The following is a 26,460-nucleotide window of genomic DNA, read 5'->3' as shown; positions in this document are numbered from 1 at the left end:
CCGCTGGGGAGGGGGGAGGGCGCGCGGGGGGCTCCTCGACCAATCAAATCGAGCCCCCGCCCCTTTCCCTCGGGGGGGCGCCCGGCTTTGGACCAATCGGCGGCGGGCGCGCGGTGGGGGGGGCGGGGCCGGCCGATGGGGCGCGGCGCGGGGGCTGCTGGGAGGCGCGCGCGCGGAGCGGGCTGTGACGCAGCTTCCTCCCTGCGGGGCCTCCCTCCTCCGGCGGGCGGCGGCGGCGGCGCGGAGAGGCCTGGGCGGGCCCGGCCCCTCCCGGCGGTGAGCGGGGGAACCGGGGGGGGGCAGGGGGGGAACCGGGGGGGAACCGGGGAACGGGGGGGGCTGGGGGAGGCCGCGAGGGGCCTGGGGGGGCTGAGCGGGGCCTGGGGGGGCCGAGCGGGGCCTGGGGGGGGGCAGGGGGCTGAGGGGGCCGCGTTCAGGGCCTAGGGGTGCTGGGCTGGGGGTAATGAGGTGGCGTTAATTAGTTGGGGGTAATTAGCTAGCATTAATTAGCTAGCATTAATTAGCTGGGGTTAATTACGTGGTGAGGGTCCGCTGTGGGATTGGGGCTGGGCTCTGGGGGGGCAGCGAGGCCCTGGGGGGGGTGTGAGGGGCCCGCAGCCCCCGGCCCAGGCCTGCCCAGGGGGGCTCGGGGCAGCCCCATCGCGGGGGGGGGGCGTGTGGCGGGGCCTCGTTTGCCCCCAGCCGCTCGTGGTGCTCAGAGTTTGGTGTTTGGCGGCTGGCAGCGCTGGGGAGGTGCTGGCTGCCGAAATGCTGGGGTTTGGGGGAGCCCAAAGTACTGGGGAGTGGTTGTGCGAGAGTTCAGCGCCTTGTTATGGAACGGAGCTACCGCGGCGTGGCTCGCAACGCGTTGTAAACACGATCGAGCTTTGCACTTTGCTGGGGGGGAAACCCATGAGGTCTGTGCTGCCCCGTCCTAGCCGATCCTGCCGGCACTGAAAGACTTTTTCGATGTCACAGTGGTGCTGCCAGTGACGGAATAATGGTTACCCCCTACGGAAAGGGGCTACAGGTTTCTATCTGCTGGAGCACAACTGCTGTGATTTCATTTTGGCTCTGTTTTTTTATGAAAAAGGTCTGGCATCGTGTTTGTACATGCAGGAAAGGTTGGAGTGGTTGTTAGACACTGGAACAGGCTGCCCAGGGAAGTGGAGTCACCATCCCTGGAAGTCTTTAAAAGACGTTTAGATGTAGAGCTTAGGGATATGGTTTAGTGGGGACTGTTAGTGTTAGGTCAGAGGTTGGACTCGATGATCTTGAGGTCTCTTCCAACCTAGAAATTCTGTGATTCTGTGTGAGTGTGGTGGTGTTACCAAACGTATTTGTAAATAAGCAGCAGGTGCAGTGCGGGAGGATGGGGAGTTAGCTCCCCGGTGGGCAGCTAACTGAGAGACCTGTTCAGGAATTTCAGGCAGTCTCAGTGCAGCCCAGTGAGCAGTAAAAGGGAAGCTGAGGGAAGCTGTGTTCCTGTAGCTCTCGTGCAGGGCATTTCCACTTGGTGCTGTGAGTGGAGGAGCTGGGAGGTAGGGCTGAAAGGGCAGCTCCTTAGGGAAACCTTGGTGCCCGCAGTGCAGCCCCTGTGCGTGTTTGACAGAGGCTGTTTGATGGGGTGGGCTGCCAGGCCTGCAGAGGACCGAGCAAAATCATGTGCGAGTTGCCTGGTGCAGGTCAGATAGAGTGGGAATGTGGGGATTGCTGTTCCTGATAGGTGCAGGAGGGTTTTGGTGGGAGCACAGCTTCATTTGTTAGTTACTTCAGCAGGTAACACGTGCATGAAATGTAGTGAAGGACAGAGGGAAGCGTGCTGCTGAGCTATTGGTGTTGTGTCTCCTAGGGCTCTGACTGTTTTAAACTCAGTGTGACAGAAGTCATGCCTTCACATGTCTAGGGGCTTGAGTATTCAAATTATTTGCTGACATCAATAGCGAGGAAAATGAAAAATGGGTTTTCACAGTAAGCTTTAAATAAAACTGAATTCTTCTTTCTAGGTTTAGCTAAAGGAAACTCGGATACATACTGAAGATGTTCAACAAATCCTTCGGAACTCCGTTTGGAGGCAGCACTGGCTTTGGGACAACTTCAACATTTGGACAAAGTAAGTCCTACGTCTACACTTGGAGTCTGGTTTTCCACTGCTTTGTGCGTTTTTTCACAGAGGTGCAGCTAGAGATTTATGTGGGGGGGTGAGTGTGTAAAAATGGGCACAGAGCGCTGCTGGGCTGCCCAGCTCGCTCGCTTTGCTCCTGAATCAGGTTCAGGAGTCCCAGGGCTCTCAGCTTGCACAAGCTTTTACCTTCAGCAGCCACCAGAATTCCACCTACGGGTGATAAAACTTCCCCTTATAAAAGGAGAAACTTGGAAGCCAGGTGAAGGCAGTCTTGTGGGGTTGGGGGGAAGTCCTTCAATCAGGATGGGAACACATTGGGAGGGCTTGGAAGGAAAAAGCTTGCAACCTGAGGAGTTTTCTGGAGGTGCACGTTATAAGTATCACAGCGAGGTGGGTCTGGCCATTAAAGCAGGCTGTACATCACCACATCTGTCTTGTTGGGGGGGAAAAACCCAACACGTCAGCTCTGTTATGTGTTTTTTTTTTTTTTTTTTGCCTTGCTTCCAAGCGCAGTAACAAGCAGTGGAGAGCTTGCAGGGCAGCCTGGAGCTGGGTGTCTGTGCCTCGCGTCGCAGTGGCTGGCTCAGGGCTTCAGCCTTTTGCTGCTCTGGCTGTGCAGGTGCTGAGCGTGCCCCTTCACTAGCGTACGGTCAGGCACAGACTTCTTTTTGGAAGTGAGGACGGTGACAGTGTTCACTGCACGTTCAGAACATGCTTTCATCTAAACCGTGTCACTGATATTTCAGATGCTGGCTTTGGTACTACGAGTGGAGGAGCGTTTGGCACCTCAGCCTTCGGGTCGAACAACAACACCGGAGGCCTCTTCGGCAGCACACAGACAAAGCCAGGTATTGCAGCAGTGTTACAGCTGTAGTGCAAATCCTCTCCTGAAAGAAGGAAGTTACTTAAAACCAAAACATGGCAACAACAAAAAACCCCAGCAGCTAATGACTGCAAATAATTAACAGCTTGTTTCTGTCTTCAGGAGGGTTGTTTGGTTCGACGACGTTTAACCAGCCAGCCACCTCCTCCACAAGTACTGGCTTTGGGTTTGGGACATCAACAGGGACGTCAAACAGCCTGTTTGGCACCACCAGCACCGGTGGAGGGCTCTTCTCATCCCAAAGCAATGCCTTCGCGCAGAACAAGCCCGCTGGCTTCGGAAGTGAGTAGAGCTGCTGCGTCTCCTAATTGTTGAGTGAGAAGTGCAGAACACTGGGTATAATTGGGGATCAGATACAAGTGTTAATGTGGGGTTTCAGCCTGTGTTTTTTTTTTTGTGTAGTTCCTCTTCATTTTCTCCCAGAGGGTGTGGTTGTGTTACTGTGACCCGTGGTAGCCAGATGTGAAACTGATTAGCTAAAAATTCATGGCTAAAATGACAGCTACAGATTTTGTAGCCTGATTGGTAGTCAACTGGCACTTCCCATTCTCAAATGTCCTTTGGCTCTGCTTGATCTTAGCTTTTTATTCTGCTTTCTGCAGGGCAGTTGTGGTTGATTCTGCTTCTGGCACTGCAACGTTTGAAACGCTTCTTAAACTCTACTGTAATTCCTTGAAGCAGAAACAACAACTTGCAGACACTTTTGAGAAGAGAAATAGAAACTTCGCTGTTTCCCTTTGTGCACATCATTTCCTTAGTGGTGTTGTCAGGAAGAGGATGGAACTGGCTGCTGTGGTTATTGTAGTATTTCCTGGGGTGATGAGCTGGGGGCTAACCTGTAGTGTGTTAACAGGCTACACGTTTCCAGTACTGCTCTAATTTTTTTTAACAGTTTCTTCCATTTCCAAAATGCTTTCTAATTTGAATAGAGTATTTGACTTTCAGTTTTAAAATTAAAGTTTGTCCTTGTACTGATCTTCTTGTTTTTATTTTTTTAAAGACTTTGGAACAAGCACCAGCAGTGGCGGCCTCTTCGGAACCACAAACACAACTTCCAATCCTTTTGGGAGTACATCTGGCTCTCTGTTCGGCCCAACTAGTTTCACTGCTGCTCCAACTGGCACAACCATTAAGTTCAATGTAAGTTCTGTTTTTCCTTCTTAATCCAGCCTGTTTACTATAGGAAATGTTACGTTTTGCAGTTCTTTGTGTAGAGCACTGTCTTGGCTGTTGAGCTTTCTTTTTTCTTTTTTAAAAAAAAAAAAAGTTCATGTATACAGTATGTGGTATTCTGAAATAGCTTGAAAATATCCCCTGTTGCAGTGGAAATAGTACATACAACTAACTCCAAAGAGCTAGACTTCTTTTATTCTGAATTTGACAAGTTCTCAAGCACTGTGGAGTAATGCCCTGTCTAGACTCATTACCTTACTGATACGTGAAAGGTGAAGAGAGAAACCAGCTCTAAGTTTGAGCCTTCTCAGGGAGGCAGGAGGTGTCACGGAGTTCGCAGTGATCACTGCTAAATGTTCAGAGCAGTAAGGGCTAAAACATTCCAAGTGTGGGCCAAAATAAATGTAATCCACTTACATAAGTCATCGTGGCTTTGGGAATGAAAACTAAAAGTTGAAGACTGGTTCCATGTGCGTGTTTTCTGGCTGAGTTCCCTTTAAGTAAGGGTAGAATGATCTGTCCTGAAGGTTCTGTGGCAGTTGAAGATGGAGAGCGGCTTGGAAGAGCAGATGTCGTGGAAATGGGGTAACTGATAGCTGTTGAAAGAGGCATTCATTTTCCCAAATATCTGTTTAGTTCAGAAATGAAGAGGGATGATGCTTGTACAAACTGATTTAACAGCGTAAGACTTTGTTCGGCCTCCCTGGTTGTAGGCAGAAGGGTGATCAACGTGGGCAGTGTCAGAGGGGCGTCGGTTATGAGTTTCTACATAGTACAATTTAAAAAAGGAAACAAAAACATCAGGGATAATAAAATCCCTGGATATAGCTGGAGGATTTGTATCGTAAACTGCGTTGTTTAGCGGGTTACTAGGGGAAATTTCATTATTGATTGCCACCAAACATGCGTCACCACTGGGTGAGGCCCCAGCTGTGAGATAATGCTAATGTCCTGCTTCAGTTCCTGCAAGAAGTGTAGTTTTTAACAGTGTCTGCCCAGAAAGTAATGGTATCGATGAAAACCTGTCTGGATGTGGTGTCTTTGGGTATGGATATATTTTTGATACCTTTCTCTCCTCTCTTGCAGCCACCAACCGGTACAGATACTATGGTAAAATCTGGAGTTAGCACTAACATTAATACCAAGCACCAGTGCATTACTGCTATGAAGGAATATGAAAGCAAATCTCTCGAGGTCAGTTGATAGTATTCAAATGTGTTTAGTTTGTCTGTTATTTAGTATTGTTTCTGGCAGATTTTTTTTTTGACAATAGTAAGTGTTGTGCATGCTCATTAATGAGTACAACTTTCAGTTTCTGTGTCACTCACAAAAGAGGCATCATCAAGGAAAAGACATGTTAGTCTTAAATGCTCAAAATTACAACTTTTGAAGAGCTGAAATTCTCTCTTGCCATGTACCAGAAGGGCAAGAGATCCTGTTGGGAGCAATCCTATGCTGATGAAATGGCAGAATCCCAGACAAAACTCCGTTGTTTATTATAAACAAATGTTCCCAAGGATTTAATCATGAAGCTTCTCTGTTCAAGTTGACTTATTTGATGCTTCAAAATAGGTCTAATCAAAAGATCTGTAAAAGCCCATAGAAATAAAATTGAAGCCCACATGTGAACAGCAGTGATAAATGTTCAGGTCCTGATTATGCTGCCCTTATTTCTAAAAACGTAGAGGTGTTACCAGCTGTTTTTGACACTTTCACCCTGAAAGCTGTGTAAAGATGTTAACAACACTGTTCTCATCTTATTCTGTATAAAAAGAACCTGTAAAGAGAATTGGATTTTCCTTTACTAGGAGCTCCGTTTAGAAGACTACCAGGCGAACAGGAAAGGCCCCACAAACCCTGTAGGAGCAGGAGCAACTGCAGGCTTGTTTGGGTCTTCTACGGCTACGTCAAGCACAGCTACAGGACTCTTTGGCTCTTCTACTACTAATACAGGCTTTTCTTACGGACAGAATAAAACTGCTTTTGGAACTAGTAAGTACTGCCGAATGTCTGTCTTCACTGTGACTGAGCATGCAAACGTTTTGTTAAGCTCCATAAAATTCGCCCATGAAAAAAGATGAGGAAGTGCTGGAGTGAGCTCAGAGCTTGACTAGTTGCATTGTCAGCGTTTGATAATCAGGTTCTTCTCCATAGAAATATCTACTGGTTTGCTTGTCAGGGTTTGTAGGGTTTGTATGCTTTGTCTGCATCCCTAAAGTTTTGCTGGTAAACAGTTCTTTCGAGCATTTGTCTTTACAAGAACGTCAGCTGGCTCACGTGGAAGAGTAAAACAATTTGAAGTAGAACCACCAGGATAGTGTTCCTGTGCACCAGGGTGCTAGCATCGGGTGGTTAAAGGTGAAGTCAAGATTCTACTTCTGCTGATGAGCAGACACATTCCTTTGAAATTGACCTGTTAATGTATTGGCCTGATTAGACTTTGCCTGGATCTCTTCACCGTACCTCAGGGTTAGGGTCTAGACACATTTGTTGTGCCACCCTGTGCCATTCTTGGATGGAAAATAAAAGCTGGGTGTTGCATATCCGGCAGTTGCAGGTCAGTTGGACTGATCAGCTGGTGAACCTTTTTGAACTTAATGTAAAGCAAATGCTGCTGAAAAGCTTGAATGCAAATTCTATTATGTGAACTAATCAGCTTCTTGCCGTGAACTTAGATGTAAGTAGGTATTTGCATTTGTGGAATTAAAACACAGACAGAAGGCCAAAATCCTCCAGCTCATAGAAGCAGAAACAATTTTGTCTGCTGCTTTCAGAGGTTAGAACTTTGTCTGTCCTTTAGGCTTGCTTGACGCCCTTCAGGGCTGAGCTGAGCTGCTGTCCTTGAGCAGGTTCCACATAGAGGAGGCCGTGCCCAACGTAGCAGTCTTGCTGGAATTCATGTATTTCTCGTGCAGTCAGCTCTGAAGAAAGTTCTGCAGAGATAGCAATGACAGTTGTGGGAGGAGGAACAAAAGCTTTTGGCTGTGTGTATGCCGTGTTTACCACGTCACATGTGAACAGACTTTTTGTTTTTCAATCGGGGGAAAAAAAGGGAGAGTGTTTGAGGTTCAGGTGGAAGCTTCTGTAGTAAAAGTTGTGTGGGTTATAGAACAGTTTTTGTAAAGCAGGGGACTGTATCTACCTCCTGCCCAGTCAGCTCTCTGCAGGTGCAAATGGGACAGTTTTCATTTTACAATGGATGATGAGCTGACCATATCAAAAGTGGCATATTTTTGGTCAGTTCTACCTGTCAGGTGAAGTTTTCCGGTAATTGTTGAGTGTTATACTCACACTGACTTCAGGACAAGGGGAACCTGATGAAACACCTGACACAAACCATTTCCATCTGCATGCAGGTGCTGTGCTGTATTGACACATACATTTTGACATGTGTGTCTTGCTGTTCCATTGGGTTGAGGTGTTTCTTTTTCCTGCTTGAATGCACTGAGCATGGCTTTGGATAATTTCTTGTTTTTTTTTTTTTTTTTTTTTTTAAAATTCATTTGGTTTAATGAAGCCAACAAATCTGTAATTTGTTTGTGTTGTAGGTACGACTGGCTTCGGAACAGGAACGACAGGGGGTCTGTTTGGTCAGCAGCCTCAAACTACAAGCCTGTTCAACAAACCTTTTGGTCAAGCCACAACAACGCAGAACACCGGCTTTTCCTTTGGCAATACCAACACGCTGGGGCAGCCAAACACAAACACGATGGTAAGAGTAACTGTTTGAAACCAGAAAGCTTTAAATTGTGCTTTATCTCCTCCAGCTAGACAGAGGAGGCTGTTCTGTACATTATGTAGTTCTTAGCATCTTTGTCAAATTGTAACACAGGTTTGTTAAAAGTAAGATGCAAAGCTTTGAATGCTGCTGTCTGATCTAGGAATGTATTGCCAACTAAAACAAGTGGGCAGCAGCATGGCTGTTAACAAGTAACATTTCTCATTCTCTTTAAAGACTCTGCTCTCTCACCAACTCAAGTATTTCCAATCATGTTCACGCAGATAACAAATAATTACATAGATTCCCACTGAGTGTTACTAAGGATTCTGTACTTTCTGGCGACCAGTGAGCTGCATTTGTGGGCTCTTATGGTAGAAAGGCACTACATAGCTGTAACTTGTTGCATTGTGCATCTGGAGCCAAAACCTCTTGCTGTATTCTTTCTGCGTATGTTGTAACTTCTCCCAGAAAACCGGATGGGATGGCTACTTCCCATCTTTGCCATTCGAAGTGGGGAGGAGATTCCGATATCCTCTCAAGCTGGGAACATGTGACTAATTTCCCAGAGAACTAATAAAGCTTATGAAATGTTTTTTAGCTGTCTTTTTGCCCTATCAAAAGGTGAAATATTATAGTATCACTTTATTAACTGACTTCTTATATTTGTTCTGCCATTATAAGTGCTTTGAAGCATTATCTTAACATAATTTAACATAATTCCTCTTTGTAGGGTCTCTTTGGGGCAACCCAGCCCTCGCAGCCTGGAGGCCTCTTTGGAACAGCTGCCAATACAAACGCTGGTACTGGATTTGGAACGGGAACTAGTCTTTTTGGACAAACTAACACAGGATTTGGTGTTGGCGGTTCGGTATGTCCATGCCTTGAATAATAAAATATGTTTTTTAAAATGGCTTCTAGAGTCCTGTTACTGTGTGTTGACCTCACTCAAAGTAGTGTTGTCTAAACTAAGGCACTGAAGAGGCAAAAACAGTGTGTGTCTTGCAAAGTCAAGGTATGAGCGTGTTTGATAGAACTTCTCGTCTCTAGTGATGAGAGGCAGTGAGAGAGACTGAATATCTGCCTGTGTATGCCCTCTGATACAGAATCACAGCCTTCTGTGACATCCATCACAGAATTCTGTGACATGATATCACAGAATTCTGTAACCCTGTATCGGTAGGGGTGCCTCAAAGTAGTGTTGAAAATACAAGCATTTAGATTTATATATTGACTTAACTGAAAATCTTGACTCAAGTTCATTTTATTTGGGTTTTAATCTGTGCTCTGTGGAGGTGGGTAAAAGAGGGAAAAAGTTATTTCCAGAAGGTGCTTGCTGTATGCTAGTGCACGTGGCTTGCAACTAACACCGCTCTTGGGAGCCTGGGTTGTGTGGTCAAAGTTATGCTTGGCTTTACTTCTGCTTTGTTGCCTGCAGTGAAGCTAATACAATTTCTTTTAATTTCAGTCTGTCGGATTTCAAATTCTCCTTTTCTTCCCTTTCAGACCCTGTTTGGTAGCAAGCCGGCTGGATTTGGAACCACCACGACCAGTGCTCCCTCGTTTGGCACAACCACTGGCGGCGGGCTCTTTGGTAACAAACCAACCCTGACTTTAGGAACCAATACAAACACTTCCAATTTTGGTACATATAAAAAAAAGTGGGATTCAATCACTTTAAAACATACTGCATATACCACATACCTGGCTGCTGAATATCGCATGCTAAATGATTATGAATTTAGAATTGTCAGGTAAGCCATACTTCTGATGAATTTTGCTGCAGAGGAACGTCTTGGATGGTGTTTTAAACCTTTCTTCTTGGTGGTATTCCCTGACTTGCAAGGCAGATGGTGAAGTAAAAGTACCACTATTTCATTTAGTGCTTAAGAAGACGTAACCTGTAACTTAAAACTTTTAAAATCAAAGCACTCACACAGCATAGTATATTAATAGTCTCTTAAATCTCCGTGTTTGCAAAGGAGTGCTGGAGGAAAACAGGGTGAAAATGGTGATGCTTATAGCTTCGTGGCAGATACAACGAAATATACTGGAGCAAGGAGAAAATGAAACAGTTCTGGTTTCAGTTATAGCTGATTTTGACTCTTCACACTGAAAAACAAAGTCCCAAGAACTGGGTCTTGTGTTAATGTTGGCCTCTGACACCATTAAATATTTAGTGTTAAATGAGTGGGTGATCAAGTAGGGCAATGTATAATGATAGTTCAGGTAAATGATAGTCTTCCTTCATTGGATTTCTTTTAATCTTTTTTTTTTCTCCTGAAGCTGAGAGCATTGAAACTGTACTCATAAAATTAAGCAGGAGTGTTTTTGGGATGTTAAAGGTCCTGATGTGCCTCCTTTTTTTTTTTTTTTTTAATCTGGAAAAAAAAAAAGTAAAACATGATTACTCTGCCATGCCAGCCTTCCAGAAAGAGGGAATAAATTGTCAAGCTCTTAGACTGACAGGGCAGCGCTTTAGAGGACATAGTTCATTGTGGTAATCAAGCTTAGGTAAATGATCATCACGTTTTTTGTGGAAGTTGCTTCCAAGTTTCTTGTTCTGCTGCTCTCTAAGTAGCCATGGTAGTTAGCACATTGACACTGCTTATTAGTCCCTGTTTAGCAAACGATATTGATTCTAGTGTGTGTTTTGGTGTCCCTGCATTCCTTGTGTTAGTGCAGTTTATAGGAAAAGTGGAGTTTGGTCCTAGGGTGTTTCTGATCTTGGTCCATGGCTGCAGTTTTCTAGTTTTAATTCTGTCTTTACACTAACCAACCTTTAATGGTTTCACAATCTTCAATTTTAAAAATAACCTGTCTACTGCTAGATTTGGATTAGATGTCTTTGAGTAGTTCACTCTTACAAACCTGAGTTGTTACTTGCTTTGTCAGTAAGAATCAGAAGTGCGTGTGTGGTATAAACAGTATAAAAAGGGGTTTGTTCTTCCAGGCATTGAAGAGAAACTTAATGTTACATTCTGTTGCCTGATGCAGCATCGTAATGTACTTTCTGGCTTTATAAATTTTTTTAATCTGTAACAAACTTAATAATCTAGGAAAGCAAGATGGTGAATTCTTATACCAATGTTTTCAGTCCTACGTTCATAACTTAAATATTTAATTTACCACTTAAGTCGCTTCTTGCTGCATGTTTAACATGCATGGCTGAAAATGGTGTGTGAATTTTGGCCTTAACTATGGTAGGGCTGTCTTTGAGCTGGTGATGCTTATTTATGTTTTTAAATTCTTAGCTCTAGACTAATGAGATACTGTTTCTGTCCTTGAAGGTTTTGGTGCCAACACTGCTGGAAATAGCTTATTTGGAAATAAGCCTGCAACTGGGACTCTGGGAACTGGAATTGGGACAGGGTTTGGAACAGGTAAACAGTTTATTAGCTTAAGCATAGTCCTCAAACGTTGATAATAAAACACCATTTGTATTATGTGCTAACCCTCGTGTAGTAATGGCCCTAGAAGCTTTACCTTGAAGTCACAAATCTCAGTCTCAAAGCAGAATGAAGCAGAGCAGGATAATGATGCACTCAATAACCTTTTAGAAATTGCAAGCAGCATTGCTTATGGTGGTGGCCAGTCGCTCCAAAAATTGATGGCACCCTCTGAAGTCTCTGGTGGTGTGACCACATGAGTCTTGAGTTGACGTGGGCATGTCAAATCTTTCTTGCAATTTAACAAATAATTGATTCTTTGTAGGATAAACTGGCTTCTAAATTTGTCAGTGTTATAGTGAATAACATTCCTCTTCCCCCATAGCTCTTGGGGCAGGACAGACTTCTTTATTTGGAAATACCCAGCCTAAACTTGGTGGAACACTGGGAACAGGAGCATTTGGAGCACCGGGGTTCAATACATCAACAGCGACTCTGGGCTTTGGAGCCCCTCAGCCTGCTGTAGGTAAGTGTGCATTAACCCAGGTTTAATTGCTGCTTCCTCCCTTCTTTCAAACATTCCTAAAGATATAGATAAATCCCCCTGAAATGGTATGGAGTGAAAAAGAATGTTTGAGGAGCTATTTGAGAACAGAAGTGGCCTCAATAGACCATGACGCTTTTTTTTCTGGTAATTGTTTGTGTTTGAATTACTTCTAATTTTATGTGTATACAAAGTTACTTAACATTATTAATAGTCGCAGCTATTTTAAGGCTTTCTCTTCAATATTACAGAGATGTTTTCCATCAATCAACTGTGGGGCAGCAGCAGTAAGCCCTTCTTATAATGTAAGGAAGGGGGGGTGAAGTGTGGCATTAGCTTCTTCAGTGATCCTGGCTAGGAGAGCTGGAGAGACTTAACTAGTGAGTGAGCTGTACCATCGGTCAGATGACTGCTCTTTATATTCAGTCACTCCCCAGTCGTTCTGTAAATTAGAACTGCACCACTTCTGCACTTCCAGCAGTCTTCATCTTGTTTGGCAGACCTGAACACTTCGTATGAACAGCATACGTAACCGATGCTGCAGCCCCGCTGAGGTGGCAGTTTTGGGAAGATGTTTTTTGACTGGGTGGTGGGGAGGGAGGGGGTGGTCCACAGCACTGTGTGGTGGTGTGGCTGGTTGGTGTTTGAGGATTCCTGCAAGCCCAGGAGTGGTCCATCCTAACGAGCAGAACAGGCAAAATGCTGGGAGACCTGCACAGATGGACAAGGAGCATGTGGAAGGTGGAAGCAAGGACAGGTGACCTGTAGGGAACACAGACACTGAGCATCCGGGGATGAGGTTAGGAAATTAAAACCTATATAGAACTTGACTGGTGGTGTCAAAGGCTACAAGGAGGGCTTCTGTAAGTGGGTGGATGGCAAAAGGAAGGCTGGGTAAAACGTGGGCCTGTTGCTGGATGAGATGGAGACCTGGTGACACAAGACAAGGAAGAGGCTCGGGTCCCGAGCGTCCTTTTTGCCACAGTTTTTTACCAGTGAGGGCAGCCTTCAAGAACACCAGTTCGCAGAAACAAGGGTGAAAGGGTGGAGGCAGGTAGATATACTCTTGTGGAAGAGGATCAGGTGAGGGAATACTTAAGCAAAGCTGGCGTATATAAGCCCATGGGCCAGGAGGGAATGTGTGCAGAGGTTCTGGGAGAGTTGGAAAATGTCAGTGCAGGGCTATTCCCAAATGTGGAATAATTCTGACAGTTGGGAAAAGTGTGGAGTGGAGGGGGAAAAAAAAAGGTGAGGACTGGCAGAAAGCAAATACCACTCTGGTCATCAAGAAGGGCAGGAAGGAAGACTCAAGGAGTGACAGACCAGTCAGCCTCAGGTCTGGCTCTGGGAAGGTAGAGGAGCAGCTAATCCTGGAAACCATGTACAGGTGTGTGAGCAACACGAAAGTCATCAGGAGCAGTCTGTATGGATTCCCCAAGGGGAAATCATGCTTGACCAACCTTATAAGCTTCCACAATGAAACTCAGGAGAAAATACCTGCTCAACATATTGCAGTCAGGTTCTACATATTTGTCTTGCTTCCATTGCATTTCTGCATTTTCTAAGCTTGAGCCCTCAGTGATGTAGATCAGCAGGTGGTCTGAGTGTTCACTTCTGTAGGTATTGCCTGCAGTGGCACAGCTCAGGGAAAGGTCTCGCGGGTCAATGTTTGCTCAGTTCCTACAGATTTCAGTCTGCTAAGAACCAGTTGTCTCACACTCTCCTCCTGAGCAGACTTTGACAGTAAGGTCTTGTTTCCGAGACTGGTTTTGGTCATCTCTGGGAATCAGTCTGTTTTTCTTAGAATTAAAATTAGGGTGCATTGTGTTCCTTAAAAGTTTCATAGTGTGAACACTTTGTTGAATTTTAATAAGACCTAAAAGTAGATGCTAGGAGATGGACAAGTTTCAGAGGCCGTTTTTTGCAGAGAGCTGTAAGCTTGATCACTGCAGCAGCTTTGACATTAATGCTTCAGAAATAGATGTATTAATTAAAGGTTTTGGTAGGCTAGGCTCATTCTGCTGTTAGGTAACTCTATGCCCTCAGCTTTTCACACATAAAAACTTACTGAACGGGGTTCCAAATACTAATGAAGGTACAGGATGAGTTCTTCCTGCAGAATTCTGTAGAAATTAAGATTGAAGAAAAGGGGGAAGGAAAGCTGAAGTTAATAACAGAAATCTGAATTCCTATGAGGAGAGCCTGTGGGGGTTGTCTTTCCTGTCTACCTTGGTTCTGTTGATAAATGTGTTGAATGCTAAAAACAGATGTTCTTTTTCTAGCACTGACAGACCCTAACGCATCAGCGGCCCAGCAGGCGGTCCTCCAGCAGCATCTCAATAGCTTAACTTACTCACCCTTTGGAGATTCCCCGCTGTTCAGAAACCCCATGTCAGATCCAAAGAAGAAAGAAGAGGTGAGTGTATTAAACTAGTTTTCTGGGAAAGGTTTGAAATGACTTTATGTTGTGCTCTCTCTCGTGTCTTCACTTAAGATGAACAGTGAGTGAAGTGAGTAACTTAGTGACCTACCATCCCTGTACTCTGTGGTGTGGGTGTTTTTTTGTTGTTGTTTTTGTTTTTTAACGCTATTGAGGACAAGCTTGTGCTGGTGCTTTGTTTACTGCTTCTGATACATCAGAGCCTTGACTTTGGAGTTCATTATGCTCGCTGCTGCTAGTTGAGAATGAGGATGGGTAGCTGTCTGTGCTTGGAGTATTTTTAGTATTTAGCTTGAGCGTGGCTTATGACAGTCTTGAGCTGTCGGTTTGTTTTTGAAAACCAAGCACACCTCTGAGGCTTAAGTGTTAAGGGACGTCATAAATGGCCGCTGCCCTGACAAGTTCCAGAGGCTGGGGATTCCTCCAGCCCAGCTCTGGAGCCCAGCACAGTGCTCCCCTGGGCCTGGGGGGCTCCTTCCCAGGCTGCTGGCTGTGGCTGCTGCCTTCCCGTTTGCAGGCACAGCCATAAGGGCTGAAGATCTGTAGTGAAGTGCCCAGGCTCACTGTGATTCACCTGTATACTCAGGGATCCCCCGAGCTTGCATTGCCCCCTGTCTGCCCAGTCCCCCTGCCCAAGTCCTGAGCCCCCCTACCTGCTCTGCACGTCTCCTGCCTGCTGCAGAGACACAGGCACCTCTCACCCTGTGCTCACTGCTCCCTCCGTGTCAGCACCACTCCCCTGCCTGGCTGATAGCCTCACCAGGACAACTTGCTGGCCCCAAATTCCCTCATGCCTGTCCCAGTTGTGTTCTCAAACACAGGTTAAGGTGAGATAACACAAAGATGGTTAGGAAGGGTTTTAATGAGAAGATGGGGGAGAGAGCTGTGATCAGGTGCAGGGCTCGAGTCAGAAGTGGTGTTTACACACTGGTGGTGTTTACACAACCAGCCTGCTCATGCTCATTCTCTCCATCCCCTTCCATTGCACCTCCCCCATTCCCTTCCTCTAAGCATTCCTGAAGTTTTATGTGCTTCCCCAGACCTCCTGGAATATCCCAAATCCTCCTGTTCATATTGGTTTACCCCGTAACTGTTGAAGTCCAGGTTGGCTCTCTGAAAGCTGTGCTTGTGGCTTCTTGGTGGCCCATCAATGCAAGACTGGGGAATTTTGGCCTTTGCCATTGTTTCTGCTACCTGTCATCAGCCAGCTTTGTGTCTGTCCTTGTTTATTGGTTCCCCATTTGCTTGTTACACTCCTTCCTTTTATAAGGTCCTTGGCTAGCTACCCTTATGGTTCACAGTATGGAAACTGAAATTCTACCTCCTTGTGTTTCAGAGGCTGAAACCAACAAACCCAGCAGCTCAGAAGGCCTTAACGACACCCACCCACTACAAACTGACTCCGCGCCCCGCGACCAGAGTGCGACCAAAAGCTTTGCAGTCAGCTGGCTCTGCGAAATCCCAGCTCTTCGATGGTCTTGATGATGATGAGCCGTCCCTGTCCAACGGCGCGTTCATGCCCAAGTTAGTGTTCCTTTCGTGTATGGTAGAGGGAGCAAGCAGTACAAGAATAACTGTAGTATCGCTCCCGTTCTGATAAGGTTAAGTCCTTTGTAGTGTTGTAAATCCCATCACTTCTTGTGACCTGTCTCAAATATCAAGAGCAATAACAGAACTTGTGTATAATTTGGAGAGAAATATTTTCTGGGGAGGAGATGACAATCAGCTTAAACTGCTAACTGCAAATAAGCTGTAAAATGTGGTGATGAGTGGAATGAATTGTCTATGAAATCAGAAGTTATAACAAAAGTTTGTATAGCATGCAGCTTCCTGCATTTGAAATAGAGTCGTTAGGCTCGTTAATGCCACCAGTATGAAGGAAGATCTATGATAATTTCACAGCCTAATGCTGGTTCTCTTTGAGATACACAGCTGTTTCTGTGAGAAGCGAATAGCAGAGCTGTGGATCTATTGTAATGAAGCTTTTGGTTTCGGTCTTTAAGAATACCAGTGGCAATCAAATTAAAAAGGGCTTTAGAAAGCTTTTGTTTTTACTTAAAACAAACAAATACTTCAAAGATGAATCAGTCACTGAAAGTCCCTCTAGCCACACACTTATAAAGATTACAAAACATTATTTTTTGAGCTTAGTTTCTGTTTAACTTAGCCTGAAACATCTGCTCACTTTCCAGGGAGAGAACAGAGTATGGAATTACTCAGTGTTTTATTGAAAAACACCAAATGAATGAAAATTCAGGACAAAACAGATGCTTAAACTCTTCTTGCAGGTGTAATTGGTGTTGGTCTTCAGTGCTTTTCACACTACAGGCAGTGAGTCCTAGCATGGCCATCGATTTGCTCCTAAAGTGTCCCTGTACTAAAGAAAAGCCTGCATCTGCGGGACAGGCTTTCTGTGCAGGGTTATGTGCTTCTGCTGGAAAGGCAACATTCTGTAAAAACTGATAACTCTGTGGTTTACTGAACGTGGGCTTTGGAGCTTTCAATGACTTTTTTACACTTATTCACAAACCAAAGCCTTGAATGAAATTTTTTTTTTTTAAAAAAAAACAAAACGAAACAAAACAAAAAAACCAACGTAGTAACTCAGCTACTGCAGTGCTCTTACGGAAGACTTTGTATATAACAGGTGTGGAAACAGGTCTTACACAACTGGCTTCTGCTCCCTGGAACACTCAAATTAAGTGTGAAGTATATATTTTTGCAGTGGATATAACCCAATTTCCCTTTGTTTTGTCTTTTTGTGTCCTTTTTTTTTTTTTTTATAGGAAGAGCATCAAGAAGTTGGTTTTGAAGAATCTCAACAATAGCAGTCTCTTCTCACCTGTCAATCGTGAAAACGAAGACCTGGCTTCTCCGTCAGAATATCCAGAGAATGGAGACAGGTACGGTGATGGCTGCTGCAGGTCCATGGCTATGACTGTCCCAAAATTATCGTTAAGAATGTAGGTAGTTATTTTGAGGGATGCCATCTTAGCTGTTCACTGGAAGTGAGTGGACGTACTGTGAGATTCGTTTACTCTTAAACTGGCCGTCTGTTCTTGCTGCATAGTCACGTGCCACTTCATTCCACCCAAACTCAGGAATTTAAAGAGGGGTGACTTTTCTGGTTATGTTTCTCCTCATTCATTATAGAGAGAGACTAGGCCACTTGAGTGCTAAACCTCACCCTGAAGTCAGAGAAACCTTTTCTTTTGGTTAGTCCTCCTCAGCAAGGTGGAATTCCAAGGAAACTTCACTAATCTGAATGTGTCCTATTACTAAGGTTGTTTTTGTGTATTAAATTTGTCCCCCTCTGCTCTGCCCTTGTAAGGCCCCACTTGGAGCCCTTGTTAGAGCTAACAATTCAATTTGGTTTTCTTTAGGTTCTTTTTGTCAGTACCTTCTGATGAAAACCACAGACAAGATGGTGAGCGAGAGGAAGAGGAGGATCAACATGAAGTGACCAGGTTTTACACTAACCCCATCGCCAAGCCCATCCCCCAGACTCCCGAGAACACTGTGCACAAACACCAGAACAACGTGGACGACACCATCGTGGCTCTCAATATGAGGGCAGCCTTGCGAAATGGTCTGGAAGGCAGCAGTGAAGATGCCTCGTTTCACGACGATTCCCTTCAAGATGAACGTGAAGAGGAGAGTGAAACCATGCATCATGTGCATCCTGCAGGTTAGCTTGTGGGTGGGCAGCAGTAATTCCTTATAGACAGGCAGTTCCTGGCAGCACCTCATGCATGCTTCTTTAAAGTTCTCTCCTGCTGTTTTAGATCCTCAGCTTTTTGTTTCTCTCCCTCCTGTTTTCTTCCAGATACAAATCGTGTTTTTCATTGTCATATCTAATGCTGAGTCTTCCTGCTGAGTCGCTAAGCAATTAAACTTGTTAATTAAAATTGTCCTTTTTTATGCTACACTGATTTAGTGAGATTCCATGAAGGGGAGGAGGAGGACCCGATCAGTAGTTGTTCTACACAGTAGACAGAGCTGACTACAGTTCAGGCAAAAGATCTTGGTTATAAATCCATTTAAATGCTCAGTAAATACCAGGTGCAGAGTTTTAGAAGTTGCCAAGAAAGGAGGGGGCCATGGAATACGGTTATGTCTCTCTGTGGACCTTTCTAGCACCTCTCTTTCGGTACTTTCAGTTCTGGTCTCAGGGTGTGGTAGTAAAACTGGAGAAGTAGGAGGGGGGAGGAAATTGAGAGGTCTTGAGTAGTTTTCACTCAACAAAGGCTTCATAGCTTATATAATACTTTATAAGTGAAGAGGTGGGGGATTGTTAGTTTTGTTAAACATGAGTGGTCTGGAAAAGCTGAAGAGATTTGTTTCTCCTTTTCAGTTTCAGTTTATACTTGCATCTAATAAAAGCAACAGGTGATGTTGAGAATGAGTGTTTTCAGAAGCCACAAATGGCAAGTAGATGTGGATGTGAAAAGCTTATGTAGGTTTTAAAGATCATTAGACAAATGAATAACAAAAAAAGTATTGGAGACTGTTAAATGCAGAAGCTGCTTACCTGTGCTCCCAAATCATTAAAGCCAGAAGAGTGTTTCTGTCAAGTACTGCTGTATGTGTCTGGAGAAACTTGCATAGCAGTTGTCTTAAACGTGCTGTGAAGGCTCTGGAGTTAAGGCATTTGTTTGCTTTTGGTGTACTGATTCTCAGTTTGTTTGCAACCTGCATTCCATTACTTCTGCAAGCCTGGACAACTGAAACTCCTGAAATGGTAAAGTTGGCAGTCTTGCTGTTTGTTAGCCCAGTTCTCATTGACATTTCCATTGTAGGAATTGTTCTAACAAGAGCTGGCTATTACACCATCCCGTCCATGGAGGAGCTTGCGAGATTTACCAACGACAGAAATGAATGTATTGTGACTGACTTCACCATCGGCCGTAAAGGTAAATGCACGCAGCTTTTCTAGTTGAACCAGTGAGGTTTTTTTTTTTTTTTAAAAGCTATGGAACCTGAGTCTGAATTCCCTACCATCAGTTTAATTATAAGCAGTGCTCCTGCGCTCTGAACAGCTTACACCAAAGACTAGAAATCTTTCAGATTGGTAGTGCTACCATCCTGTGTTATGGGATGATTTGAAAAACTTGAATGTGAAAATAAAAAAGCACCTGTAGCAACCTTCTGGAGCAGGTTGCGTATCAGATCACTGTTTCCATCTCAGTTACTGCCTACATTTGAGCTTACTGAGCTCTAGTGAAGAGCTTTCAGCCTGAACTGTATTCCTTACTGCTTTTATATAAAAATAAAATCATAACATAGTATTTTTAGAACACTTTTCTAAATGTGCTATAAAGCCAAGGGTGTGCTGGGTACTTGTGTGGGCAGTATCAATACAAAAAGCTTTCCATGCAAGTGTTGACTAAAAAAAAAAGTTGCTAACATCTTCAGCATTTTCACACTGGGAAGTGGAGCCACTTGTACTCTGTTCTGGAGCCAGAGCAAAGGTAGGTGGGAAGCTGGGGCAAGGAGGAGGATGGCAGGAACTATACGAGTGTGGCCGTCTGTCATAAGATTATTTTCATGGGCAAATAGTGATTTTGGTCACCTTTTGTTCTGCTTTACAGGTTATGGATCAATTTACTTTGAAGGAGAAGTAAATCTAACAAACTTAAATCTGGATGACATTGTACATATCCGTAGGAAAGAAGTGATTGTTTACCCCGACGATGAAAGAAAACCACCTATTGGTGAAGGTTTAAATAGGTAATTTAAAAAAAAAAAAGTACTTTATAGTGGCAGTGGTGAGTAAGGATGTTTTGGTAATGCTGACAGGGTACTGTGTTTGCAGGCAGCTACAAAGGAATCTACATCTGAATTGTACACTCAGGTTACAGCATTGTACTGCTGCTAGACATTTCAAAGTTTCTCAACCAAGAACTTGTTTTAAAAGCTGTTTTGAGTCAACATGGTCAATTTTCAGCTCCTGTGTGTGCCTTGATAGCTTTGCATCAAAACCTTGTTTCTTATGCACTCTTCTATCTTTAACAGACGAGCTGAAGTGACGTTAGATGGAGTCTGGCCTACAGATAAAACATCTCGTTGCTTGATAAAAAGCCCTGAACGACTTGCAGAGATGAATTACGAGGGTAGACTCGAGTCTGTATCTCGGAAGCAGGGCGCTCGATTCAAGGAATACCGTCCAGAGACCGGATCTTGGGTGTTTAAGGTAATGTTTTTGTTTTCCCAACCAAGCTGGTAAAATCTTCTCTGAATAGCTGGAGGCTTTCAGTGGAAGCACTTTACTTGGTGGGTGACACAGTACTCTGTGGGTGGCCCAGAGGGGAACCTCCCCCATTCTGCGATCCCCTGAAGGCCGGTGTACAGCAAGTGTTCATACAGAGGCTGGATTTGTTCCACCTGCCACAACTGCTCTGTAAAGCTGACAGTTACTTCCAAAAGGCCCCAACAATGAGCTGGTGTAAGTGCCTGAACTCTTATTTCTGAGTTGAGACACCTTTGTTCTTCTCGTTACACAGGTGGCACACTTCTCCAAGTATGGCTTGCAAGATTCAGACGAGGAAGAGGAAGAGCATCCTTTAAAAGTGGACACAAAGAAGTTAAAAACCACACCTGTGCCACCTCCAGGGCACCTGCCACCCCAGCAAATGGCCCTAAATGGCAAGCCCACGCCTCCATCTCAGGTAGAAGGAGGACAATGACTAAACGGGAATTCAGAAAATGATATTTGAAGAGTAGCTGGCCCCTAGGGAGGGGTTGCTGATGTTACAGTTAGCCTGGAAACCAAACAGCAAAACCATACACAAATTTGCACAAACTCTTCTGACCTCTTTGAGTGTTTGTGTGTTTTTTGTTAAGATACTTGACAATCCCTTCCAAGGATTGGGGGGGGTGGGGAGGTGTTAAACTCTAGTTTCTTGTTTAGATTCTGGTCTAGATTAAATTTGGCATAGTTGCCACCTATGGAAGAACAACTTGCTTTTGTGAATATTGATTGTTCTATATAATTATAAAGCCTTGTGCTGCCTGCATAAAGAATGACATGTGCATTAATTTGACTTGACTATCATTTAGTATGCAAGACTGTATGCTTTATATTTTGAGAATGTGCTCTATTTTTATTAAATGCTACTTTTTAAGGCTGGTTATACACTGGATTTTTAAGCGTATTGGAATTGGATGGGATTGCTTTTAAAGCTTTGTTATGTATGGTCAGTGTTCTGCCTGTGTGCCTTAAGTAGGGAAGGTAACGTTTTATCCAGTTCGTTGGTAACCCCTTATGGTTTAGTGTTACCTTCATTCACACCAAAATGTGGCGTGGGTTTAAAGGTTAGACTAATTGCACCTGATGCTCTTACATGTTCCACATAGAGCTGGTATGGATATTGGCAAGCTAAACTAGAATCTGCTTCATGGCAGATGAAAAACAGCTTCTTTGGAAGGCATCCTGGCATTAATGGGATAGAACATGCTCTGTATGCCAGGTGTCAATGGTAAATGTTTCTGAACTACCTGTAGATTTTTTTTTTTTTTGAAGTAACTTGTCATAAAATAGCATGCAAGTGCAGAGAGCAGACTTTCTGAAACTAGGTTCTTGGTTACCTAGCTGGGGAAAAAATAAACCGTAGCAGTTAGGACGTGCAGAAAGGTATCTAGCAGCTGGAGAGGATTTGTGTTGCTGTGCCTAAGCAGGCTTTGTTTTTACCCTTCAGTAATCTGTGAGAGCAGTGAAAGGAGATCTGTACGCTTGCAGCTCACTGAGGCATGGATCCTGTGCCAGGGTGCTGCTTGGCACGCGACCAGTGTTCGTGACCCCTTCAGATCATGGGAAGCAAAGGAGGACAGGTTTTTTTCTGTACCTCTGAAGTCAAAGGATGGCAAACAGCATGAGTCAAATAGCTCGAACACCCATTTTTCTGTCCTGGGTCTTGTCCCTTTGAAGCCATTTGAGCAGCATCTCCCTGCAACTGCCAGTGGCTTTGGGTAGCTTAGAGCCCGTGGGGACGAGGGTGTCACTGCTTCATGAGAAACAAAACCATGCTTCGTTACTGCTTGCACTAAAGGATATTTTTGTTGCTTTTGTGGTAGGAATTCTCATTAAACCAACCTGCAATTGCTTTTAATCCTATATAGCCTGTGGTCTAATCTCAACCTCTGCTGCAAAGGCTGATGTGTTCCTACAGCACCGCCTTAGGTTTCCATGCAGGTTATGGGGGTCTGGACACGAAGGTCTCTTGGCAGCAGCGTACAGAAGTGCTTTTCAGTAAAGCCAGCACTGGTGCACTTCAGGAATCCCCATGGCAGAGTCCTGACCACCTTACGAACAGGAAGCCAGCCACAGCACAGTCCATTTGTTGAGCAGAACATGCTTGTGTAGTGACAAACTGGGTGAACTGTCACCTGCTGTGGGTCCAGAAGAATCCAGAAGTAGTCAACAGCTGCTGCATGATCACACCTGGCTCACCGGATAATTAAAACCTGCCAGTTCATCCTGCTCTTGCAAACACTTAAGGAATCTACTTTACATTTTATTTAAGAGGTGAACACAGGGCTGCCTGGCAGACTTGCCTCCATGTGCCACCTTTTAGTCTCCCAATTTGTTTCTTATTTGTGTTAATTGGGACCAGAGCAGATGTTTTAAGCAGGCAAAAATACTTGGTGTGACTAATTCAGACCTGTCGTGTAGATTCAAGAATACTGAACAAAAACTTCCTTGGTTGGTAATTAACCTCTTTGACTTGAATACCATTAGCTGAGGTTTTCGTTTGTGAAAATAGGAAGAAGATCTAGGTCAATTTCCCAAACCTCTGAGAAACTGCATAGCATCCACTTGGTGGATTCTTGGTGTGTAGAGCATCAGAAGATGATATTCTCTAGTCTGTGGGAAGCTTTTAGGAATTAGTTTTGGGGTTTTTTTCCTTCACTAACTTGAATATTCATGATTTTGTTAATGTTGCAAGGCCCACAGGAAACAGCTACACCAGGGGCCTTGCTGCATTAAAGCGCAATGAAGGGAGCAGTGAAACTTTTGTTTATAGCCGTGTTTTGACTTGTAAATCTGCTCTGCATGCTGCAGACAGACTCAAATACCACTCGCTAATGCTGCTTCTGTGCCTGCCATCAAGTTCTATCTTTCCAGACCCCCTGGTTTGCCTTTATCTGCCTCACCTGATAGTCATCATACTTATTAGCTGTTTTTAATGAGCTGAGCAGCCCATTTGAATATGCTTCTAGATTGCTTAGCATGGTTTCCTTGCTCATATACATGCATTGCTTCCACCGCTCTGCGCGTGGCTGCAGCTGGAGCCCGGGTAAACTCTGCACATGGATCCCCCTCCGGGCCCTCCTCAGTAAGGGCAGGGAGGGCTGGGCTGAAGCACAGGCACCGTGCAGGAGGTCAGTCGGTCACCCAGCTAGAGCCTGGAGACAGGCAGGTATCGTGGTGCAGGCTGAGCACCTCCTGGGCCAGCTGCTTCTTTGAGCTCGACCCGTTGGCTGCGCAGCGCCAGCACTGAATGGCATCCTGCAGGGGCTTTGTGCTGTCAAACAGTTTCGTGTAGCAGAGCTGCAGCTCAGTGGAGGTGCTTGCAGCACTGCCGTGCTCCACACCTGGCCGAGGAGGGGCTCAGTGCATCGCTGCAATACGCTGCTGGCACCACAGCCAGCAAGCTGTGCACGCTGCTTGCAGCCAGAGCTGATGGCAGCGCTCCTTTATTTCTGCTGTCTGCTTCTCATTTGGACTGCATCAACTTCTTCTGGCCCTGCCTGCCCTTTGGGGCTGGGTTCCCATGAGCAATCGAAGATGCCTAGAGGTCACTTCAGGCTCATCACAAAGATGTTGCCATGCGATTGCCTTCAGTAAAATCACAACAGGAATTCCTCCTCCTGCCTTGGACTATGCGCAGGCAAGAGAAACTTAGCTGCAGCTTGGAAGAGAACTACTTTATTTAACTGAAGTGGAAAAAACACTTCCACAACTTTCCAGTCCAATAACAGTTGTTAAAAATCAATATACCTGCACACGTACACCCTCCATGAGCCAGTATTGCGTGATCATGAAGGAGACTGTGTATATCTAAAACTTCTGTGAAGATTTTTGGTGGAATATAAACTCAGTATTGTACAAATGTCACACCTGGGGAAACAGCAGTGTTACAGAACTCACCTGTTCCTCAGCAACTACCACTGGTTCCACAGCTTAATGCAGAGAATCGCTGTTTTTAAACCAGCTGCCCAGTCATCTACAATGTCCCAAGTTAACCTCGGGCCCAGAAAGCTTTTCTTGATGTAATATCATTGTGAGAGAAGGGAAGGAAGGCAGGATGCACAAGCCTCATTTTGTGTTTTTGTCACATGAAAATGGAAAGCTGAAGAGCAGTTCCTTACACTGAATAGCAGAAATTGGTAAACTTCAGAAGGACACAACTAAACTGTGACTTCTTCACTTTAAACTTCTTCACTTTAACTTACACTGTTACAACTGTGAAGAAAATGGGAACGGGTTATACATTCCTCCCTAAACTTAATTTGGAGTTTTGGCACAAGCAAGGGAGTACTCCGCTTCGTTTGCAGGTGATTGTTGCAGCTATCAGAGCACTCTTTCTCAGCAAACTGTTGAAATCTGTTTTTGTCTGACGTGGCCTCTGCATGTGTCCGCAGACCCCAGAAGTGGAGCAGCTGGGCAGGGTTGTGGAGCTGGACAGTGACATGGCAGACATCACCCAGGAGCTTCCCCAGGAGTCCGTTCTGGAAGATAACATGATGGAAGAGCAGGAGGCAGTGCCTGCTTCAACCCACATTGCATCAACGCTGGGTATTAACCCCCACGTCTTACAGGTGGGCGTCTTGTACTTCCCCCCAAAAGGAGAGGACTTTGTAGTACCCCTCAGTAACTTCTCAGTTTGCCCCCCAAGGCTGGTTACCAACTCGTAATAAACTGTGCACTGCGTCTGCAGTGTGATTGCATCTTGCACACTGGACTTCTGTGTCTGGAGAAAATGTTTATAGATACAAGAAGTTGAAAGGCGACGTGCAAAGTGTCTGAAGGCTAGAATTCAGGTTTCAAAGTTCTCAAGTGATAACTACTATCTAGCTAGGACTGCCTCAAGCCTAGTTTGGAGAAAAGAACGTAAAAGGATAGCTGTGCTTGATTTTTGTTGTTGTTTTTGTTGTTTTGGTGGTGGTGGTGGCTTTGGATGAAAGGATAACACCTTGAACACTTCTGGGCTTCTACCTGTATTTTTTTTAATTTGTAAGGAAGAAATAGTCCTTGGCTTCTCAACTATCATGTAAGCTGAAATAGAAATAGAGCTAAGATCTAAGAAAACGTGATTATCAGAACTCTTCGTACCCATCCTAACAAGTAGTGTGACAGTGGCTTAACTAGTCATTTGTAAATGTTCATCATCAACTGGCAACTTGCTTCCGTTTCTCCTCAACTGTGTGCTTTTACCTAAAACACTTATGGCATGGGCGTGCTGGTTGAATGCAATGTGTGGAAGTTACCTTTATTGGGAAAGGGGTTGACGAGATGGATAGAAGGATTGCTAACGTGCAGGCTTGACTTCTCACCTCTTTAGATTATGAAAGCTTCCTTGCTTGCTGATGAAGAGGACCTAGATTTGATCCTGGATCATTATCCTGGGAAACAAGCTATAAAAATGGATACTTCTCAAGAGATCTGTTCTCCAAGGCTCCCTATTTCAAAAGCACACGGACAGAAAAGATGCTCAGGTATTGTGGGAAACTGCATGTTGCATGAAGAACGAGTGCAATTCTAACATTAACAATTAACATTAATTCTAATATTAGTAGGCAAAATCCTATGGCTGGCTGAATACCTGGCAGAACAGTTGTGTGCAGTGGTGGGTTAGCCTTGGCCAGCAGCAAGATGCCCACCAAGCTGCTCTCTTGCTCCTGTTCCTCAACAGGACGGGAGAAAACTGAATGGAAAAAGCTCACAGGTAGAGATAAAGACAGGAGAATTGCTTACCAGTTACTATTGCAGGCATAACAGGCTTTTTTGACTCGAGTAAAACTAATTTATTGCCAGATAAAATAGATTTGGGTAGTGAGGGGAATAAAATAATAAAGTGCTTTCTTAAATATCACCCCCTGCCCTTTCCTGGTCCCTGAATTGGACGGGCAGACCTGAAATACACCTGTGGGTATGGGCCCAGCCCTGTTCCTTTTAGCAGCAATCA

At 44.7% G+C, this 26,460-nt stretch overlaps 1 protein-coding gene across 4 annotated transcripts in view; it reads left to right on the top strand.

The window, feature by feature from the left end:
- Positions 1-137: 137 nt before the first annotated feature.
- The window catches only part of NUP98 (nucleoporin 98 and 96 precursor), a 36,338-nt gene continuing 10,015 nt past the window's right edge, over positions 138-26,460 (top strand). Inside the window, exons 1-22 of one of the 4 annotated variants that reach the window (XM_038178649.2) lie at positions 138-276; positions 2,007-2,113; positions 2,872-2,973; positions 3,111-3,290; positions 4,009-4,148; positions 5,268-5,375; positions 5,990-6,173; positions 7,730-7,893; positions 8,633-8,770; positions 9,406-9,493; positions 11,190-11,282; positions 11,674-11,814; positions 14,115-14,248; positions 15,609-15,796; positions 17,059-17,175; positions 17,656-17,960; positions 19,072-19,185; positions 19,864-20,002; positions 20,288-20,465; positions 20,776-20,940; positions 24,917-25,093; positions 25,837-25,990. In XM_038178649.2, coding sequence (XP_038034577.1) covers positions 2,041-2,113; positions 2,872-2,973; positions 3,111-3,290; positions 4,009-4,148; positions 5,268-5,375; positions 5,990-6,173; positions 7,730-7,893; positions 8,633-8,770; positions 9,406-9,493; positions 11,190-11,282; positions 11,674-11,814; positions 14,115-14,248; positions 15,609-15,796; positions 17,059-17,175; positions 17,656-17,960; positions 19,072-19,185; positions 19,864-20,002; positions 20,288-20,465; positions 20,776-20,940; positions 24,917-25,093; positions 25,837-25,990 — 3,082 coding nt within the window. In that variant the 5' untranslated portion in view covers positions 138-276; positions 2,007-2,040. Of the gene's footprint in view, positions 277-1,070; positions 1,094-2,006; positions 2,114-2,871; positions 2,974-3,110; positions 3,291-4,008; positions 4,149-4,719; positions 4,767-5,267; positions 5,376-5,989; positions 6,174-7,729; positions 7,894-8,632; positions 8,771-9,405; positions 9,545-11,189; positions 11,283-11,673; positions 11,815-14,114; positions 14,249-15,608; positions 15,797-17,058; positions 17,176-17,655; positions 17,961-19,071; positions 19,186-19,863; positions 20,003-20,287; positions 20,466-20,775; positions 20,941-24,916; positions 25,094-25,836; positions 25,991-26,460 lie in introns of those variants that run through there. The other 3 variants (XM_038178638.2, XM_072033004.1, XM_072033006.1) reach the window with 3 other exon arrangements.

Source organism: Anas platyrhynchos, chromosome 1, assembly GCF_047663525.1.
Source record: "Anas platyrhynchos isolate ZD024472 breed Pekin duck chromosome 1, IASCAAS_PekinDuck_T2T, whole genome shotgun sequence".
Classification (NCBI taxonomy): domain Eukaryota; kingdom Metazoa; phylum Chordata; class Aves; order Anseriformes; family Anatidae; genus Anas; species Anas platyrhynchos.
This window is presented reverse-complemented; position numbering and strand designations above follow the sequence as displayed.